Source organism: Euprymna scolopes, chromosome 46 (genome assembly GCF_053919585.1).
Source record: "Euprymna scolopes isolate OS-2025 chromosome 46, ASM5391958v1, whole genome shotgun sequence".
Lineage (NCBI taxonomy): Eukaryota > Metazoa > Mollusca > Cephalopoda > Sepiida > Sepiolidae > Euprymna > Euprymna scolopes.
The window spans coordinates 64486300-64508971 of record NC_136527.1 but is presented as its reverse complement, the minus strand read 5'-3'; the positions used below and the strand labels follow the sequence as shown (position 1 = coordinate 64508971).

Genomic DNA, 22672 nt, shown 5'->3' with positions numbered 1-22672 from the left:
CAGGAATGATGGTGCGCTCACAGCGGATGCTCAAGGGGTAAATCATGGTGTAGGGCTGAGAAATCATGGCTCTGATTGACACTGGCTGTATCATTATTGGGTGAACGGCAAGGGAAGGGCGAAGTAGTGGCATTCGATGCGTCATGAGTGAAATGTTGGGGAGGAGCACTGTTACACTTGAAATTGAGGATCACTAGATGAGGGTCTATGCAATTGTCATTGACTATCTGGTGTATGGCAGCAACGCGATTGGTGGAATGGATGTAATATGCTGACTTGATCAGTAGTGATGGCATGAGGTTCAGACCAGCTGGGTACACAGTGACAGAGCTGGTCAATAAAGGGAGCAATGTAAGGATGGAGACAAGAGAAGGATATTGACCAGTTATCCAGATTTATAAGTGGAATTCAACAGGAAACTGGACAATGAGCGTGAAAGAATAAACTGCTGATGCTAACAAACAGGGTGGCATGCTATGAGAATTCACTCAAAGGAAGAGCGAGAAAGGGTCTTGAACAAGAAGTGGACAGGTGGATTGAAGAGGGTATACTGTTGCCATGGACAGATGATGTTAAATCAGGCATCTTGCTGTTGATGGCCATTTTGCAACCGACAAAATGGAAGGTCAGACCAGTTCTGAATTTTTTAGAGTTGAACCAACACATTGAGTGGCATACTGGGGGTGATGTTACGTTAATAGCATGAAACTGGAAATGGGGTGATGCTGTAGATGTATGCAGTGAGACCATTAGAGAATGAAGTCAAATGAACAGTGTGTCTACATTATGGACTATAATGGCAGTGCGAGATATGGGTGAACTATGCATGAAGTATGGGTGAAATATGGATGAAGTATGCGTGAATATGGATAAAGTATAGATGAAGTGTGGGTGAAGCTTCCAGGTGCATGATGTACCACACAGTGGAGCAGAGAACAAATGATTGGAAGTAATTTGAGCAACAACTTTGCGATGGAGGAGGGACCAGGACTTATTCTCAACATCAAGCCAGTTGAAAGTAAGATGATGGAAAGTGACGTGCAGCAGAAGGATGGTGAGACACTTCAGAGGCTGAGTAGGTAAAGGCGACCGTCATGGTGGATGAGGAAGTATGAAATCTGATCTAGAGATCAGGATGGCATGTTGTCTAAAGTAAGAGAGAAGCTTCCCTACGTGTGTGCATCATGCGGGGTCGGAGGGGGAGGAAAAAGGGATAGAATCAAAGATGTCACCAGACCCAGATCCTCTCATTCCCAGTCAACATCTTACTCTTATGATTGATTTTATACTAAAATGAAGTCATGTTTTTGTCATCAAGAAATTTAATCGTCTTTCAAACATGTTAAGAAAATGTCATTTATTTACTTTTTCATAAGTGTGGCATTTTATTCAGCATTTTACTGAAAGAGAAGCATTTTCTCTTCGTTTTTATGAAAATAAAAACATTTTCCTGAAAATGTCAGATTTAATGCAAGATTTAATGCTATTCCCTCCCAATCACAAATTGTATATATATACTCATAGTCACTTTCCTTTTATTTGATTGCTTTCATGCAACTCCAACTTAGACGATGGAAAATGCTTTTCTCTTGAGTGATTTTGTGTTACTTTAAAATACTTTACATCAAATATTGACCTTGTGTGTAAGCAAGGGAAGAACAAATAATTACGTTGTTCTCAAGATTTGTAAGTAGAAATTAACCTGTTTTCTGTCTTTTCTTTATAGTTTCAAAAAAAAAATCAACCCGTTTTATTTGAGACATCATTTATGTTTTAAGGCCGTTAAACAAGCATAATTAAAAGTGAACCTAATTTATGATGCACATTCAATATCATAAAGTAAAAATTGAATGAAAAATAGTTAAGTTTTGATGCATTGATGTTAATTAAAATGATGTGCATGTAACAAAACCACTGACACACATGCAAATACGCAAGCTATAATGCAAGCATATTGTCACAGTGGAATCAAAGAAAGAGAATTGAAAGAAAAGCGAAGAAAGAAACAAAATTAAAGAAATAAAAAGAAAAAGAATTTGTCTTTGCAAGCTAACAATTGCCAGGCTTGAGATAATCACTTCGTCTGTCTGCCTCTCGCCAACCTAACCTGTCAACTCCTTTTATACACGTCTCCTGCATGATTTCGCGTGACTTCTACCAGAGCACACCTTTTAAAACTATGGGCGTCATCTTGATTTCTCTTTCTCTTTCACCCAACCTCCCCCTACACACCCGCAGTAAGACCTCTGTTCGTTTGATCTGTTTTCTCCTTTTCTCCTTTCCTTCTGCTATCTTTAAACAACATGCCTCCCTGATCTCTGAATCACATTTCATAATCCCTCATCCACTCTGGTGGTCGTCGTCTTTCCCTACTTGGTCTCTGAATTCCTGCCAGTTCCAGCAATCGTTCGACGGATTTCCCCAGCCACCTCTTCTCTTTTAATTTGTTGCACGTCTCAAACGGCCCTTCCACAAATGCCTGGATAAATCTGGCTATGATCGCCTCAATGTTCACGGGAGCTCAACTCTAAATATAGGGCTAATGCGTCACCCTTCAGGAACAACGGTATCACTATGGCAACATCGCCTATCTTTTGGAGATTTGCCACTAGGTCGAACGGCTTTTTCATGTTGTTCAGGCTAGTAGCCATCACCGAAATAGCTTGAAGTGTTCCTGGTTTAGGACGACAAAATTTTTTTAAAAATTGTCTTTGCAAGTCACCAACTTCTCAACTTTTATACATGTCTCCTGTGTGATTTTGCATGACTTCCACCAGAGCACACCTTTTAAAACTATTGGCGCCATCTTGATTTCTCTCTCTCTCTCTCACCCGACACACCCGCAGTTAGACCTCTGTTCATTTGATCTTTTTTTTTTCTCCTTTCCTTCCGCTACCTCTAAACAACACTGACGTGGCAGAGTTTTTTAATCACATGATGGACGACAGAAACTTTTAAACAAGATGTAGAACCAATTTATTCTCCCAACATTTACAAGATTTTCGAACAATTGTATATGATGGAACAAATGACAGATATAACACCAGGTTATACTTGCAAACTAAAAAACTGTTAATTAACCATGCGTGAAAAAGTCCGAATGTGACCATATTATTGCTGGCTCAAGACATAGGTGTCAAGTGGCTTGGTGTGGAAACGACCAGTAATAAATGCCTTTTCTTTCAACTGAAAAAATATTTTTCATTTGTATGGGATTATTTGGAACCATTTACTGTACTAACTGCGTGTAAAAAGAACTTCGATGTATTATCAGACTGCAGAAAGATGTTGCTGCTATTAATTTTTGAATATATTAAAGAATATATTGGGTATGAAGAAAAATTGTCAATAGTGATGTTTAATATATAATTTAATTTATATATTATATATTATGTTTAATATATATATAATTTATATATATATTATAATGTTTAATATATATATATAATTTATATATATTATATGTAATGGTTAATATATATATAAGGTTATAATGCAGTAACTGTAAACTTATTTCTAATAAATAGTATGGATTTAGCTAAGCCCGTTCTACTGCAGATATCATCTCTAAACGCATATTATGCATTTAAAAGAGAAAATTCCAGATTGTTCTTGAAAAACAAAATGATATTAAGTTGTGTGGGCATCAGGGATCGAATCGTTGACCTTACTTCCTGATATTCATGAAAAATCTCCAATAAAATTGTGTACGAAAAGAGTACATTTGTTGATCACACCACGATTTGTAATAGGCATGAAAAAAAAAAAAGAATATACATATTTCTATAGTAAAGAAAACGACTTTCAGTTTGTAGTTAAATGTGACCATAAATGTATGGTTATAATTAATGCTGCACTAACTTCCTTCCTTTTGCAATTACAAGAAATTTTCTCAAACACCGATTTTCATGGCAAATAATGCCCTACCTAAGCCCTTTTCATTCAAAATCATTGACTTTTCATTCTCAGGTAACATAAATTGTAACAAATATATTGCAAAGACTCTTGCAAAGGAGGTGGGCTCCCTCTACCCTGCTAGAAAATTACACCTGAGAGTATCCTGTATTTCTACAAAGCCATCATTCTCCTATGCGAAAAGTATTGTTGCCACATTTGTGTCATCACACCCTCACTACTGATGAAACCTTGACAACATCAAAAAACTGAAAAAAATTGAAGTGGCTGGTGAAGATGGTCTTTTATCTGAAAGCTTCAGATCTATTAGTCTCAACCCTCCATTTAAATTTCATCCATGTCTGGAAAGCTGAAAAGCTTTGTCAAGACTGGAGCAATGCTGTCTTGCTTCTCTTTTACATGAAAAGTGATAAATGCTATTACTATTAGTATTGTGGTATCAGCCTTATTAATATCAGTGCAAAATCGTTACTATTATTCTGTTGGAGCAGTTTTAAAGACACAGACAATGTAGATTTCTAGGATGTACTTGCCAGATTTTCACTCTCCAAAGAATGCATGAGCAAAAACTATCCTCTGCTTCATTAACTTCACTTAACTGTATTTGACTGTTAAATATGGAACCCTTGGAAGGACATGCCTCTAAAACTTCTCAACCTAATCAAAGCCTACTATCTCTCCACATGCACTAAACTTTGCTGTATGGTCAGAAGTCATACTTCTTTGAGTCTGGTGACCGACAAGGATGTGTTCTCATTCTCTTCAATTACACCATGAACTGGATGACATTGAACACTATGGTCAACATTCATGGTGTAACTTAAAGTCATATAGGGTGAAGACTATGCCGATGATATCACCATATTAGGTGAAAGCTTCACTGGCATTCTGTCGGCTATTGCTAAGATGCAATTTTACATTTCAAAGATTACCATGAAGATAAATGCAGGCCTTCTTTCTAAATAAAAACGAACTGCCTTTCCTCAACACAGAAACTTTTGAATAAGTTGATCATTCAAATATTTTCTCTCCATCATCACGGTAACAGATTAAGGTTGTGAAGACATACTTCACTGCATCTGTTGTGTCTGCACCAGCTTCTGTCAACTTCGATTGTGTTTCTGGTTTTGAAAATATATCAGGCTGAACACAGAAGTCAGAATCTACTAGACCCTTGTCTGCATTATTCTCCTTTATGTCTGTAAGACTTGGCCTGTGTAGGCAAGTAGCTTATGCAAACTAGAGATATTCTATCATGCTGCATTCTCCATGTCCTTTGTGAAGTCATCGATCCAGCACCATCACTATGCTGGAAGAAACATTTGCGGTTGTCAACTCAAAACTCGACTCAGGACAGTGAAGTCCCCTTTAGCATATGTACTCGTGAATAACCCAACAAGCATTAAAATCTCATTTATTGTTGAAATGTCGAAAAGCAATCTGCTCTAATAGTTCTTTTTTCCTCGTACTGCTAGACTTTGGAATTCCTTTAATGTTTCTTGCTTCTATAATTGTACTAGAATGCAGAAATTTAAATGTAACACAGACATCTTGTTGCTCAACTCCCTGCATAATCTCATGTATATGTAGTCCCAATTAGTAGCCCATTATGCTAGGCTTTGTTTACAGTTAAAAAGATAAACGAGGCAAAATGTCAATTTTTCTCACTACACTACTTGAAAACCATAAACATATGCATGAGGATAAGACACTCGACTCAATTCATCATACATGAGATCAGTTATCTCAAACAAGAATGACATGACTGGAGTTTGTACAATGTTTATTCATTAGATATTGACCCTTTTTTCTGGCAGTATTTTATAATAGTTACATGTTTAAACCGTCCAATAAATGTGATTTTGTGAATAAGAATATAACTGTTACACATTCCGACTTTATTTAGTATATATTTATTGTATCTTAAATAACCTTTTATTCTATTTTGATTTAAGTATAAATCATATTTAAAATTTAACTTAATTCGATACACAAAATATATTAAATTAGGAAATATTTGATGACGTGAAAAAATGTATGATTGTTTTTTTGTATTTTCTTGAATTTTAACTTTTTCTAATTTTGGTGAATTTAATTTAATTCAGACATCTTCAAATATTTATACATTAATTTGTTGAATGTAATGTTATGTTACATATGTCAATGTTATGTATCTTATGTTACATATATGTTATATGTATATGTCAATGTTATGTAATGTTAAAGAATTTCCAGATTTATTAAATGCATTGGAAAAAATTAGTCAATGTGTTGCAAATTTAACAAGATTATTATAACAGTTTTTTAAAAATCATCAATAAAGTATTTGTGTTTCTAAATTTATAAACTAAATAAAACATAAATTATGATCTCATTAAAACTTTTGTGAAAGTTTAGTTTAATATTACCTATACAAATTAAATTCATTCATTTAATTAAAAAATAGGTATTGTAAAAATATCTTCATTCAATTTTTAAACAAAACAATATTGAATTTAGGGACTTTTTAATAAAATTGAACATAATTCTGATTTTTGCTTTTAGTACATTATACTGAAAACTTATGTCTAATTTATATTTTATGAATAACTGAGTCCATAACTTTATGTCATAAAAATGCTTTGCAAAAACATGTATAAATTAATTATATTTTCTTTACCTTTATCTTTTTTTAATTTTGCAGAATATCAAAAAAACAAGACAAGAAAATAAATGCACATGTATTAAAGTTAAAAGCCGGAAATGAGAAAAATCTGAACAATTTTTTCCTTTCATCAAATAGCATTTTCTGAAAAGATATTGAAAAAACAACTTCCTGTTAACTGTAAATCACATATGTCGCTACATATGCAAAGAGACCCTGGAGATAAACCATATGCTTGTGAAGTATGTGACTCTTCTTTTGCAAATAAATCAAATATGTTAAAACACATGCGAACACATACTGGAGAGAAACCATATTCTTGTGAAGTATGTAGTTCTTCTTTTGCAAGGAAATCAGACATGGTGACACATATGCGAACACATACTGGAGAGAAACCATATTCTTGTGAAGCATGTGGATTCTCTTTTACACAAAAATGTAGTTTGTTACAGCATGTGCGAACACATACTGGAGAGCGACCACATTCTTGTGAAATATGTGGTTCTTCATTTACAAGGAAACAACATATGGTGCAACATATGCGAATGCATACTGGAGAAAAACCTTACTCTTGTGAAGTATGTGGTACTTCTTTTGCACTGAAACAACGTATGTTGCGACATATGAGCATGCATACTGGAATAAAACCATACTCTTGTGAAATATGTGACTCTTCATTTACAATAAAACAAAGTATGTTGCAACATATGCGAACACATACTGGAGAGAAGCCATATTCTTGTGAAGTATGTGGAGCTTCTTTTACAAGAAAACATCATTTGGTGTTACATATGCGAATACATACCGGAGAGAAACCATATCCTTGTGAAGTATGTGGTTCTTTTTTTGCACGAAAACAAAGTATGTTGCGACATATGCAAATGCATACTGGAGAGAAGCCATATTCGTGTGAAGTGTGTGGCTCTTCTTTTACACAAAGAAGTAATATGGTACAGCATATGAGAACACATACTGGAGAGCGACCACATTCTTGTGAAATATGTGACTCTACTTTTTCAAAGAAACAACATTTGTTGCAACATATGCGAATGCATACTGGAGAGAAACCTTTCTCTTGTGGTGTGTGTGGCTCTTCTTTCACAAGAAAAGACTGTATGTTGCAACATATGCGAACACATACAGATTAGAAATCATTCTTTTAAATTTATATCTAATATATTAATATGTTGCATGCAAACACATAATGTAAACCAAATAAGTTTCTTATGTATATCGCACTTAATTTTTCATCGATTATGTGTAATTTGCTGCATAGTATCTCTTCATTTTCAAACAAATGTAATATTTTTGTTCTAATAAAAACTATATTTAAACAAAATTTTTTAATAAAATTATTTTAACAACTTTTAAGTAAAACTATTTAAAGAATATTTTATATAAAACTTTTAATAAAACTATTTAACAGAACTTGTTAATAAAACTATTCAAACAACTTGTTTATGAAATTATTTAAACAAAACTTGTAAATAAAGCTGGTTAAACAAATTTAAAAAAATAAAACTGAAAATACTTTCTTTTAAAAAAAGGGGGGCACGGTCCTTAAACTACAAGGGGAGGCGGGTCACCTTAAATACGCAAAAGGGAATAAATCTGAGAAAGTAGAATCTCCACTCCCGTTGCACCTACTCTCCTGCCAGATCTGGAATCTATCTAGCACCGAAAAATGAAGCTCGTATTTTGTAGTTTTCAGCTTCACACGCACACAAGATTTTGTGAGAACGCACATAATAAAATGCTGGCCGCCATCTTTGTTTTTCCTTTTCTCAGCCTGAACTCACTCACTACACACCCACGGTAAGACTTCTGTTTTTCTTAGCTTCTGACCACACGCCCCCCTGATCTCAAGATCATATTTCATAGTCTCTCATCCACTGTGGCGGTTGCCTCTCTCTACTTGGCCTCTGAGGTGTCTCGTCCTCCTCCTGTTGCTGCACATTCCCCTCTATTGCTTCACCTTCCACTGGTCTGATGTTGAGAATATGCCTCAGTACTCCGTCCACCACAATGTTGTTTCTGGTGTTCCTCCCAGTCACGCGCCCTCTTCTCCATTGTGTGGTGCAGCGCGCCCCCGGTGGCTTCACCCTTGCCTCATCACCGAGTTTAATGGTCCTTGTTGTCTCTGCTTCCCTGTTTGCCAGCTCAACCCTAGGATGTCTCCAGGAATATTTCTCTCCACGGTCCCGTTGCCACTGGGTTTGTAGGCAGCTCTGAAAAATTGTTGGATATTCCATTTCTTCATTACTTCCGTCACTGCTACTGACTTGAATGTAGTCCCATTTTTTGTTAACAGCTCTTCCATGGGACCTCACTCCAAAAACACCTCATTGAGGATTGCCGCTATTTCATTGCCTGTTCCTTCACTTAGCTTCTTCTATAAGGCAAATTGCCCGGGCTCGCAGTCAATCATGGTCAGGTAAAGTCCACCCCTGTAATGGGTGACAATGCATGGACCCTCATCTGGTGTTTTTCATCTTTCATCAGGGTCGTGTGCACCATGGTAGTGGTACAGCCAATGTTGATCAGGGCCATAACTCCCCATCCTTCCACCACGATCTTCTGCTTGGGCATCTGCTGCGAGTGTGCCACTATTCGAGGCGGAATCGGGGCGGCCACTGGCACTTCGGCTTCCCCTTGCCAGTTTCCTGAAGTCGGGCATTTTGCCATTGAGCGCTGTTCTGCAACCAACTAAAGTGAAAGTAAGGCCGGTCCTGGATTTCCGAGAGCTGAACCAACATGTTGAGTGCCATACTGGAGGCAACACCGTAGACATGTGCAGTGAGACCATTAGAGAATGGAGGCAGATGAATGGAGTTTCTATGATCTAAAATCTGCCTATTTGCAACTCTGCATCACCAAGAAGCTCTGGAAATACCAGTTAGTCAGGTACAAAGGCAAAACCAACTGCCTTACACGAGTGGGGTTTGGGTTGAATTCGACGCAGAGCAGTGGACTGTAGAGTGGGCATAGAAACATCAAGCTATTTCGGCGATGGCCAATGCAGGCTTAAGCAACATGATTTAGCCTTTTAATGGTGACGGTGATGTGGCGACGTGGCTTAAAAAAGTGAACCTTGTGGTAAGGATTCAAAAATTGGACGACGTGGCCGCAGTAATACCACTGTTTCTAGAAGGGGACACACTGGCCCTCTATTTGGAGCTCAGTGAGCAAGATCAGGCTGATGCAGACGCCATCAAGGGTCGACTAATCGAAGCATTTGCAGAGGGGTCTTTCAACATGTGGGAGGAAGACCGTCACTATTGATATTGCTAAACACCGGATGAGGGTCCAAGGAAATAAATCCGAGAAAGTAGAATCTCCACTCCCATTGCACCTACTCTCCTGCCAGATCTTGAATCTCTCTAGCACTAACAAATGAAGCTCGTTTTGTAGCTTCGAGCTTCACGCGCACACAAGATTTTGCGAGAACGCACATAATAAAAGGCTGGCCACCATCTTTGCGTTTTCTTTTCTCTGCCTGAACTCACTCGTTGCACACCCACTGTAAGACTTCTGTTTTTCTTAGCTTCTGACCACAAAAACTATTTAAAAAAGACTTTTAATAAAACTATTTGATAAATGTTATAACAGAACATCGATCAGTCTAAGTCTTTTTAGAGGTATTTAAGGTCACTGACAATGAATCTGATAATCAAACCCGTCGCAAATTTGCATGGTATGAACCCCTAGCCCTGAAACTATTTTGCGCCATTTCACCACCTTCAGTAGTGTTTTCTTAGTGAAGTAAATTATCACATCATGGAGAAATCTTTAGAAGACATTTGAAATAAAAATAAGTGGTTCATATTTGTGTGTGTGTGTGTGTGTGTGTGTGTGTGTGTGTGTGTTACACAGTTTTTAATGCTTTTTAATTGATCTAAAAAATTAAGTTTATATGAGTGGTTTACAAAAACATTTTTATGTTTTCCTTCTTTTTTTTAATTATAGAACTTGTGTAGTTTAACAGGTGCTTCTGCAGATTATTTAATCGTTTTTCCATTAGTAAGGCACTGACATTTACTGAGTAGAATGCCGTTTAACATTTCAAAAAAATTCTGTTTGGGGAGGAGGGCAGTTCTGGGGCAGGGTGTGGTGGGGGCGGCATCAACCAAGTGATGTAGGGAAGATAAAGGGTGGAGAATTAAAAAAAAAATTTATTATGTAACATGCAATTGGGGGGTATTTTCGTAATCCATAACGATGAATGGAAAGCGTATGATGGTGAATGATGTAAGTTTTTCCAACTACACTGTTAACCAATCACGTTTTTTTATGAAGTCAAACAATCAAGTTCATAGCCAGACAATAAAAACATTTTTTTAAATCAATTCTTGGAGATCTCATTTTAATGCCTTTAATACTTTAAAAAGAACTTGTTTGATACCATTTCTGCACACAATCCATTTATTCAAATATATTTTGTTTAAATACGTTTTGTTTCTTTACATTAAAAACTTACCTTGGATTTAATATGCCCTTGTGAGGAGGTAAACCAATAGAATTTTATATAAATAAAAGTTATAAAAATATTTGTATGTTGAGATACTGTAATGTTATGACCTATGCAATCATAGCATAGTATCTGTTAACTGTGGCAAGCGGGGTCAAGGGTCAAAACATTATTATTATTGTCATTGTATTCTTAGTAATTGATTTGAGCGACGGATGGTCAATGGATCAGTTATTATGATTAGAAGAATAAACAATTAAATTGGGGAAGAAATGATTGACGTGTGAATCGCAAAAGGAATGTGAAAATAGAAAATATATGTAAACATTATTTTGGGGTTTTGAATAAACAAACAACTAGTTGTGGACATTAGGTTGGTCTGAGACACGTAATTAGGTGACATAAGAGAACACGTGATATAGTTAGTTTTAAAGGGATTCAGAGAGTTGTTAATTGACCACCAGAGCGGATAGACAGGAGTGGACAGACAGCTAGGAGCGGGCTGTAAGAACAGAAAATGTAGACGAACTGCAGATCCTGTGAAAACTATTTGAGACAATTGTAATAAATTTATATTATAAATATATAAAGAGTTGTTTTAATGGTTTCACAAATAAGAACAGATGTCTCAATTGGATGGTGCTGATCGCTTCATAGTTCGTCACGGAACAGCGGGAAGATACAGAAGAACTCTTAAAGAAAAAAGGTATGAAGCATATATTATTCTTCCTATATATGAACTGTAAAAATATCCCGTGTGATAAGTCTGATACACCATGACTCGGTTTACACATCAATATCATGTCCTCCTGGCTAAACAACATACATACGATTTATACGTTTATTATCTGTCTGTTAAAAGAACAATATCTTACATCCGCTAGATAACTCATGACACGTTTTAATATATCATCTCCTCTAATATAAACCAATATACAACAATACTACAGTTCTTCTTTACAAAAATAAAATTTATAAAAATATTGTATTTTTCAAATCTTATACTTGTTGCTTACATTTCTTATTTTATTATACATAAAAATTGCTTCAGTCTAGAAAGATTTCTCCTTCACTAACCGCCGACAAGTGAGAGTAGTTTTCAATTATTTCTTCTGTGATGAAAAAAGCTCAAGTCAAAATAGGCTTAAAAGAAACTTAATGTTACCGAAAACTTAGCAGACGAGCAACTAGATAAAGTTCGAGACCATAAAATTCTCTTGGGACGCAAAGCTACACAGAATCTCAGGAGCGCATCTGAGATGCGCCGCATCTCTATTTAAACTGTTTTACCTAATATTCTCACTAGCATATGATGCTGGTTTATGTAAATAACATCTAATAGTCTTACTATAACATGATGTTGGTTTATGTAATTAAAAATCTAATATTCCCATTAGCATATGCGGGTTTATTTAATCAAAATCTAATATTCCTATTATAATATGATGCTAGTTTATGTAATTAAAATCTAATATTCTTACTATATATTCCAACTGAATGTAATTAAAATTCATTTTTCTCACTAGAATATTATTCTAGTTTATGTAATAAAAATTCAATATTCTCACTGGCATATAATGCTGGTTGATGTTATTAAAATCTAATGTTCTCTATAAGCATATGATGCTGTTGTATGTGATTAAAATTTAATATTCTCACTAATGTAGCATACGTCTATGACATTCCTTCCCATCCGGCTAGCTGATCCTTCTGGATCACGGCTCATTCTTGTATGGGTGACGCCAGCGGGTGCCTACTTGCCTACGATCTGTCTTCAATCCAAGTTTACACGCGATGAAAACGAAATCGAATATTCTCCAGCAAAGTCACTCCAATCAGACTGGTGACGTCATAAGAAGAAGAAAAAAACGACAGACGACTTGTTATAAGTAAAAAGTCTTAATGTATTATAAAAGCAAAATAAAACACTAATTACTTGTTACATAAATGTATAACAGTTGAGTGTTAAACACTGCGGACGTCTGATTTTCTAACTTTGTTATAATGGTCGTGGTCATGGTAGGAGTTAAACGCAGCTCATTTCTGTCGATATGAGATTCAATACATTCGCACCAAGAAACTTCTCTACTGCTTTACATGACGGCAGATACCTTGCGACGTTTCAACCTCAGCAAATAAAAAAGTGAAGATCAGCCAACTTCGCAACTTGCCGTGTTTATGTACCAATTTGCCAGTACCGGTTAGAGATTGATTTTCAATTCATACATATCATGTGTTTAACCGGTCAGTTATCAGTGTCGCTAGACATTCGATACCATATTCAAATATCGACCCATTCAACTTTCCTTTATTGTTTCTTCCATCCTATTTTTAGCGATGAGTTTCTGTTTAAAACTTTGACCTTTTTTTCTGTTTATCTCTTACTTTCCAAAAAATGTCATTTAAAGCTCCCTTATTCATTTTATTCATAAAATCAGTATTAAGTATCAGTAATTCTAAAACCCACTAGCCAGGTTCAATTTCTCATGCCGCACTTCCATCAGATGCTTCAGATGTTACAGTCATTCAACACAACAAGGTTTATCTCTTTATGAGTAATTAGGAGATGAAATAATCTTACCGTTGGAAGAAAAGAAGAAATCATGATGTTTTTACAACAGGTAAAAGGAAGAAAATAGACATCGGAGAATGTTTACAGAAGTTTTATTCCAAGAACGCCATTACCGGAAGACCCGACCCCGGACAACCCGGAAGTCCCAAAAAAGAAAGTTTGCAGTAACTGTCCTTCATATATACAACATCCCCCTCCTTAGTCCTTTGATGATAAAAGACAAGCTCTCCTAACTTGTGTAGTCTTGCATCCATCTTGGTTAACGTATTAGTCGTCCTGATTTTGATCAAAAACTTGCTTCTGGAGTTGCTGGATTTGGTGTTCCGTCCCCTGGTCGATGAACCTGCTTGGGTGAGCTAAATATTGTGTCAGGGTAAGGTTGTGCTGATGGTATCTTTGATCGAGGTATTAACAGTAGATCTCGGCGGTTTCGGCATGTACTTCCGCCATTTCCCATGAGTACCAAGTATGACCGTCGGGTTGTGAGCAACGTTTTGTCACTTTACCCTGGACCAAGTTTTACCATCATGATCCCCTATCTTTGTTGAGGTGAAGTCACGCTGATTGCTGATGTCCTATTTTGTCTCTTGTCTGTCCTTTGAAGACGATGTGCAAAGATCATGACCATAATTTCTCATGACGGGTAGGACGGTTCTTAGTTAGCGATTCATAAGTTTAGCCGCTGGTGAAGAAAATTTGTTTTTGCCAGGTTTTGTGCATAAAGTTAATAGAACCAGATATGGATCATCTGGAAACATTTGAGCAATGTGTTTGAATGGTGCTCTCCACTAGACCATTATACTGTGGGTATTCTGAACTGCTTGTTACATGTTTAAAAGTCCTATTTAGTGGCAGATTTCTTGTATTCATGAGATTTAAATTAAAGGCCATTATCAGAGATTACCAGTTTGGGTATTTTATGCTTGAAGATGTGTTTTCTTCGAGTTATCGCTGTTGAGACACTTGTATCAGTGAGATGGCTGAATTCCCAAAAAGAAAATTGGAGTAGTAATCCACTACTATGACACAATCTTTCCCTCGCAGTCTGACAAGGTCTGTTCCAACCTTTTGCCAGTGTTGGATTTAGTTTTTTTCAATTCTCAGGTGTGCCTGATCCAAAATCTTGCACATTACTGCTCGCATATTAGTTGGGACAACAATTTGTGGGTCTTTTAATAGAAGCCCTTCCTGGTATGTAAGATCATTTCTGTAGTTAAAATATTGGTGGTGGCAGGTGTTAAGGGTATGTCGATGATCTGGCCACCCTTCCATGATTTGCTGTTGTAATTGTTGCCATATTTCATCATTGGTTGTCTCAGTTGTCGACATTTGTCACTGATGAGTATTGAGGATATTATGGAGTGGAGAAAAGGGTTAATTTCTCTGTCCTGGATTTCTGGAGTATCGCATGCTTACTCAGTGGATCCATTATGAGGCAGAAAAGAAGTGGAGAAAAGATGTCTCCCTGGAATATTCCTCACTGAATGTTAATGTTTCCCATCTGTGTCTTTCCTTCTAGATGTGTTTCTCTTTTGTTTTCCTCCTTCCTTCTGCCTATGCTGAGATTGTATCTGGCATCAGATCGTTTGAATAGCTTACTCAGTGGATCCATTATGAGGCAGAAAAGAAGTGGCGAAAAGCTGTCTTCCTGGAATATTCCTTAAAGTTTTGCATCTGTATCTTCTGTATGGTCTAGCATCATTTATATGCCCCATCTGATCATTTGCTTCTGAAGAAATGTGGTAATATGTACAGCTACAAACAGTGAAGTATCCAGGTATGAGGCCTTCTTGTAATTGGTCCAGGTCATTGACAGATTTCTTTTTCTTCTTCTGCAATCTTCCAGAATCTATTTACAAGCAGTTGATCTTTTGTGCCGAACTTTTTCCTAGTAAATATCCCCTCTGTTCACTTTCGAGGTAATCGTCAGCAGCAATCAGATGATCGTGTGTTGCATCAGCGATTATCCCTGCTAGGAGCTTGTAGATTGTTGTAAGGCACCAGATTCGCTGTACTTGTAAGCCAAGTGAGTGTCCTCACTTTTGGGAATAAGTGATGTACTGCTTACAGTAGCCGGCAGCTCTTCATCATCACTGATGATTCTATTGAATGCCTTAGCATAGTGTGCTCAGTGTTTTTCAGCCATAAATTAGTATGTGGTCTATATCTGGGGTCTTCAAATTACTGATTGAGCTACAGACAGCTTCCTTACTAAGTTTTAGAGCTGGCATCTTTGTTTTCTCCTTGTTTTCCTCTTCGATGGTGTTTATCTAATCTTTTTCTTTATGGTCTTTAGTGTCCCTCTAGAAGATTTCAATTTCTTCTTGAGTTACTCACCTTTATTTCTTCTCTAATGAGGCTCCTATAAACCATTTGTTACAAAACGTTTATTTATCCTTTTTGCTTAGTTTTTTATTTGTGCAGCTAAGGTTTTTATTTCAGCATAATGTTATGACATCTTAACTCTTAGTGGTGTTTGATTTTTTCAGCTTCTTAACCTTCTTATTCAGTTTTATCCCGTGATTTCACAGGATAGAAATGCAGATGTGCGAGCGTTTTCCGTTCTATTTTTTGTTAGTTTTCGTTTCCATATATGGCTTATATAATTTGGTCTTCATGTTTCTCCTCCTTTATTCGCTTGGTATTGGGATAGGAATTTTAACTGAATACACCTGTATGCTACATGGTTTATTTCATGTTTAATTGGAGTGACGGCATTATAGACTCGAAACAAGAGTCTTGAAGGCTTTATTCATATTAATTTTTACCAGTCTGGGTCAATTTCCAACAACGAGACCTTCAGTATGTATTTTCATGTTTTATGAGGACTGGTGTGTTCTCAATTGACTTTTCATGTGAGATTGACGTGAAAATGACGTTCCATACACATCACAAGAATATGGCTTATCACCAGAATGACTTCGGATGTGTATAATTAGATTTCCTTTAGTTCCCCAATGATTTATCACATATTTCACAAGAATATGGCTTCTCTCCACTATGTGTTCTTATGTGTATAGTTAAGCTTGATTTATGTGCAAAAGATATCTCACACATTTCACAAGAATATGGTTTATCTTCAGTGTGAATTCGAATATGTTGAGTTAATTTCATTCTTGCAGAAAAACATTCCCCACATACATTACATTCATATGGTTTCTCTCCAGTGTGTGTGTTTCAAATGACTTTTCACTTGGGATTGACGTGCAAATGACTTCCCACACACTTCACAATAATATGGCTGTACTCTTTTTGTTTTATTTTACTTCAGAAATCCAGGGGCTAACACTTGAACACTATATGAGATACATAGATATTCGAATGTTCCATTTAAGTTCTTTGTCTCTCAAGCATTAATAAAGAAATTGCGAACATAATTTTCCTCTCCCCAATTAACCATTTTCATACGTTGTAGTATATCTTTTATTTTGGTCTCTTGGTCTTACTGGATTCCAGGACAAGAATTTATCTAGTCTGGTGGAGTATCCGGCTTTGTGCTATTACTTGAAGTCACATAACTTTACGTGTGTATTCTCACGTGGTCTATTAAGACTGATTTATATGCAAAAGACGTAAAACACACCTCACATTTATATGGTTTATCTCTTTTTTTTTGTATTTTACTTCAGTAAGTTTTAAGAGATCAAGGGGCTCCCTCCTGGAGCTAACACTTGATTCTGTTATGATTTAAATTTATATCCGAGGGCTATTGTAAGAATAGATACTGTTCCCTTTATGGCTTCTATCTGTATTTCATTACAGCTTGGTCTTCCAGGGATTGCTTCTAAGTATTTATGAAGTTCTTTTTTATTAAGCCAGTTGCTCCTATCCTATGTTTATTTCTTTCAGAGACCATGTTGTTTTTAGATCATTTTTTAGGTCCTCTCTAGTATAATTTCGGATATGTACAATTAAGTTTCCACTTTCTGAAAAAGATTTACCACGTATTTTACAAGAATATGGTTTTTCCTTAGTGTGTATTCTTTTATGTTTATTTAAATTTCGTTTCTTAAAAAACGATTTACTGCATATTTCACAAGTTGCTTCTCTTCTGTGTGTATTTGGATATCCTTTCAGTGAAAATCCTTTTCCAAAAATATCGCAAGAAAATGCTCCATCATTCAACTTTAACTTCGGCATTTTAGCAGAATATTACTTTTATCAAAACAAAAAATAATAAGTATAAATTTAGACATTATTTCATTTTGTGTCTTTAAAAATAACCTTAAATTAAATATACTTTAAATATTTACTAATGAATTATAACTTAATCTTTTTTAAATATTCTTCTACTACTATCATATATATATATATATATATATATATATATATATATATATATATGCCCGTTCACATACACTTTTTCATGATAAAGCTAGAACGCAGAATTAGATGGAATCGAGCAATTGCATCAACAACGGACAACACCAGAGCCAAAGTGGGTTTCAATGTACTGCATCTCCAACATAGGCGCGAACCCAGGTCGTCGCAAGCATGAAGTATGCAATACTGACGACCTAACCACGGCGCAATATATTTGCTATGCCTTGATTTTAATTTTTTTTTATATATTTTATCTAGTTCTACATTCTACTATGCGAAAAGTAATGTGTCTTATACAACTAAGATAGTTACTGCTGCTATGCAGGCGGTAGACATCTCATCTACAAACATTAACTGAAATTAGCCGACTCCCCAGACACGATTATGGAACAACCTATTTGTTGAGGGACATTACGTCTCTACGAAGGATGAACCAGTGAACCACTTTTTCTACATGTATTAGACATTAAGAAGAGATTTTATATATATATATATATATATATATATATATATATATATATATATATATATATATATATATATATATATACTCGTTCACATACACTTTTTAATGATCAAGCGAGAACCCAGAATTAGCTGGAATCGAGCAATTGCATATATATATATATATATATATATATATATATATATATATATATATATATATATATATATATATATATACATACTTGCAGAGAGACCAGACAATAATTGCACAGGAGTAAATATAATCAACGAATGTTTCACCCTTCCATATTCTTATTGTCATTGAAATCAGAGAAATTGTGCATTTTTCAATTAAATCGATTGATTGCCACCTTTAGTTAAGGACTCACCATGGTGCACCAGGAAGAAGTGTCACATACCTCCTCGCAGTGACAACCCACTATAAATTGTAGTCTACATATATCAAGAGCTATCATCTACCCCCCCTGCTTTGTCCAGTGATTGGTATATACGTTCACAGATTACAGTTAGGATGTCTGCTGTGGAACGGGCTTGCCTAAATCCATATTATTGGTCGGTCAGAACTTTAGCATCTGTAAGGTGATGGACTAGAGCATGGTTAATTATGGACTCAAATATTTTGGTGAAAAGTGGGAGGAGGCTTAATGGGGGCGATAATTTACTAGGACAGAATTTTTTTTTTCCAGAATTCGCCAGAATACTTGAAAACTGATACCATAGCAGTTTTCCAGCAGTCAGGAAAGCAAGATTCATTAAGGCATTTGTTGTAAAGTTTGGAGAGAACTGGAGCTACTTCAGCGGAGCACAGCCGGGATGAGATCAGGTCCACATGCTTTTGAAGTGTCAGGATTATTTTATGATAGCATGCACCTGAGAAGGGGTGATTTTCAGATCATCTAGTGTGTCTGCAAATCCAAGTCAGGGAGGGAGTGGTTTGCTGGGTCCAGTGTGGAGTTGGAGGCTGTGCTCCGCTGAAGTAGCTCCAGTTCTCTCCAAACTTTACAACAAATGCCTTAATGAATCTTGCTTTCCTGACTGCTGGAAAACTGCTATGGTATCAGTTTTCAAGAATTTGCTGAGCAAACAACCTCATGATTGTTGAATAGTAGGGGAATTGTTGATTACCCATTATTTACTACACTGTTGTAGATTTTCCAGAAATCACGAGTTCCTAATTTCTGTGCTTCGATCCGTTGTTTTGGTGGTTTAAGTAACACCCTTCTCTCCCCCATGTTAAGAATAGTTTTCTTAATAATAACCTTATTATTCAGTACGGTTCAATAATGCCCGCACATCATATTATTTTGCACTTTTCTTACCAACAAAAGTTTGCTTTTTCAAGAAAATTTGTTTGTTTGTTTGTTCTTTTTCACCATAAATTGTTAGGTGAAAGTACCGTTTTTAGCAAATGCCCCCTTACGCTACAACAGAACACTGACTACTCTGAACACAAAAATCAATTTATGAAATTAAAAAGAAAATAATGTATGCGGACGGTGGCCATTGTTAGGAGGCGATAACTCCAATTTTTTCTTGGTCAAATAAACACAGTTAATCAGTAATAAACAAGATTTTTTTCCAAACAGAAAAATATTTGAAAACCAAAACATTTATTTATAAAAATGTACTAATTATATATTGTAAAAACATTTATTGTATAAAAATGTATCAATATATAATTGTAAAAACATTTATTGTATAAAAATGTATCAATATATAATTGTAAAAACATTTATTGTATAAAAAGGTATCAATATATAATTGTAAACACATTTATTTATAAAAATGTATCAATATATAATTGTAAAAACATTTATTTATAAAAATGTATCAATATATAATTGTAAAAACATTTATTGTATAAAAATGTATCAATATATAATTGTAAAACATTTATTTATAAAAATGTATCAATATATAATTGGAAAAACATTTATTTATAAAAATGTATCAATATATAATTGTAAAAACATTTATTGCATAAAACATGTGCTAATATATAATTGTAAAAACATTTATTGCATAAAATGTATCAATATTAATTGTAAAAACATTTATTGTATAAAAATGTATCAATATATAATTGTAAAAACATTTATTGTATAAAAATGTATCAATATATAATTGTAAAAACATTTATTGTATAAAAAGGTATCAACATATAATTGTAAACACATTTATTTATAAAAATGTATCAATATATAATTGTAAAAACATTTATTGCATAAAACATGTGCTAATATATAATTGTAAAAACATTTATTGCATAAAATGTATCAATATTAATTGTAAAAACATTTATTGTATAAAAATGTATCAATATATAATTGTAAAAACATTTATTGTATAAAAATGTATCAATATATAATTGTAAAAACATTTATTGTATAAAAAGGTATCAACATATAATTGTAAACACATTTATTTATAAAAATGTATCAATATATAATTGTAAAAACATTTATTTATAAAAATGTATCAATATATAATTGTAAAAACATTTATTGTATAAAAATGTATCAATATATAATTGTAAAAACATTTATTGTATAAAAAGGTATCAACATATAATTGTAAACACATTTATTTATAAAAATGTATCAATATATAATTGTAAAAACATTTATTTATAAAAATGTATCAATATATAATTGTAAAAACATTTATTGTATAAAACATGTGCTAATATATAATTGTAAAAACATTTATTGCATAAAAATGTATCAATATATAATTGTAAAAACATTTATTTATAAAAATGTATCAATATATAATTGTAAAAACATTTATTGTAGAAAAATGTATCAATATATAATTGTAAAAACATTTATTGTATAAAAAGGTATCAACATATAATTGTAAACACATTTATTTATAAAAATGTATCAATATATAATTGTAAAAACATTTATTTATAAAAATGTATCAATATATAATTGTAAAAACATTTATTGTATAAAACATGTGCTAATATATAATTGTAAAAACATTTATTGCATAAAAATGTATCAATATATAATTCTAAAAACATTCATTTTATAAAAATGTATATATATAATTGTAAAAGCATTTATTGTATAAAAATGTATCAATATTAATTGTAAAAACATTTATTGTATAAAAATGTATCAATATTGATTGTAAAAACATTTATTGTATAAACATGTATCAATATATAATTGTAAAAACATTTATTGTATAAAAATGTATCAATATATAATTCTAAAAACATTTATTGTATAAAAATGTATTAATATATAATTGTAAAAACATTTATTGTATAAAAATGTATCAATATATAATTGTAAAAACATTTATTGTATAAAAATGTATATATATATAATTGTAAAAACATTTATTGTATAAAAATGTATCAATATTAATTGTAAAAACATTTATTGTATATAAATGTATCAATATTGATTGTAAAAACATTTATTGTATAAAAATGTATCAATATATAATTGTAAAAACATTTATTGTATAAAAATGTATTAATATTAATTGTAAAAACATTTATTGTATAAAAATGTATCAATATATAATTGTAAAAACATTTATTGTATAAAAATGTATCAATATATAATTGTAAAAACATTTATTGTATAAAAATGTATCAATTTGTAATTGTAAAAACATTTATTGTATAAAAATGTATCAATATTAATTGTAAAAACATTTATTGTATAAAAATGTATCAATATATAATTGTAAAAACATTTATTGTATAAAAATGTATCAATATATAATTGTAAAAACATTTATTGTATAAAAATGTATCAATATTAATTGTAAAAACATTTATTTTATAAAAATGTATCAATATATAATTGTAAAAACATTTATTGTATAAAAATGTATTAATATTAATTGTAAAAACATTTATTGTATAAAAATGTATCAATATATAATTGTAAAAACATTTATTGTATAAAAATGTATCAATATATAATTGTAAAAACATTTATTGTATAAAAATGTATCAATATATAATTCTAAAAACATTTATTGTATAAAAATGTATCAATATATAATTGTAAAAACATTTATTGTATAAAAATGTATCAATATATAATTGTAAAAACATTTATTGTATAAAAATGTATCAATATTAATTGTAAAAACATTTATTTTATAAAAATGTATCAATATATAATTGTAAAAACATTTATTGTATAAAAATGTATTAATATTAATTGTAAAAACATTTATTGTATAAAAATGTATCAATATATAATTGTAAAAACATTTATTGTATAAAAATGTATCAATATATAATTGT

The 22672-nt window shown here is 33.2% G+C and overlaps 1 protein-coding gene across 1 annotated transcript in view; it reads left to right on the top strand.

Moving 5' to 3' along the window:
- Positions 1-22672, top strand: part of LOC145270141 (uncharacterized) — a 52401-nt gene that overhangs the window by 5675 nt on the left and 24054 nt on the right. The window contains exon 2 of the mRNA XM_080125751.1: positions 6599-7702. Coding sequence (XP_079981877.1) covers positions 6751-7702 — 952 coding nt within the window. The 5' untranslated portion in view covers positions 6599-6750. The remainder of the gene's footprint in view (positions 1-6598; positions 7703-22672) is intronic.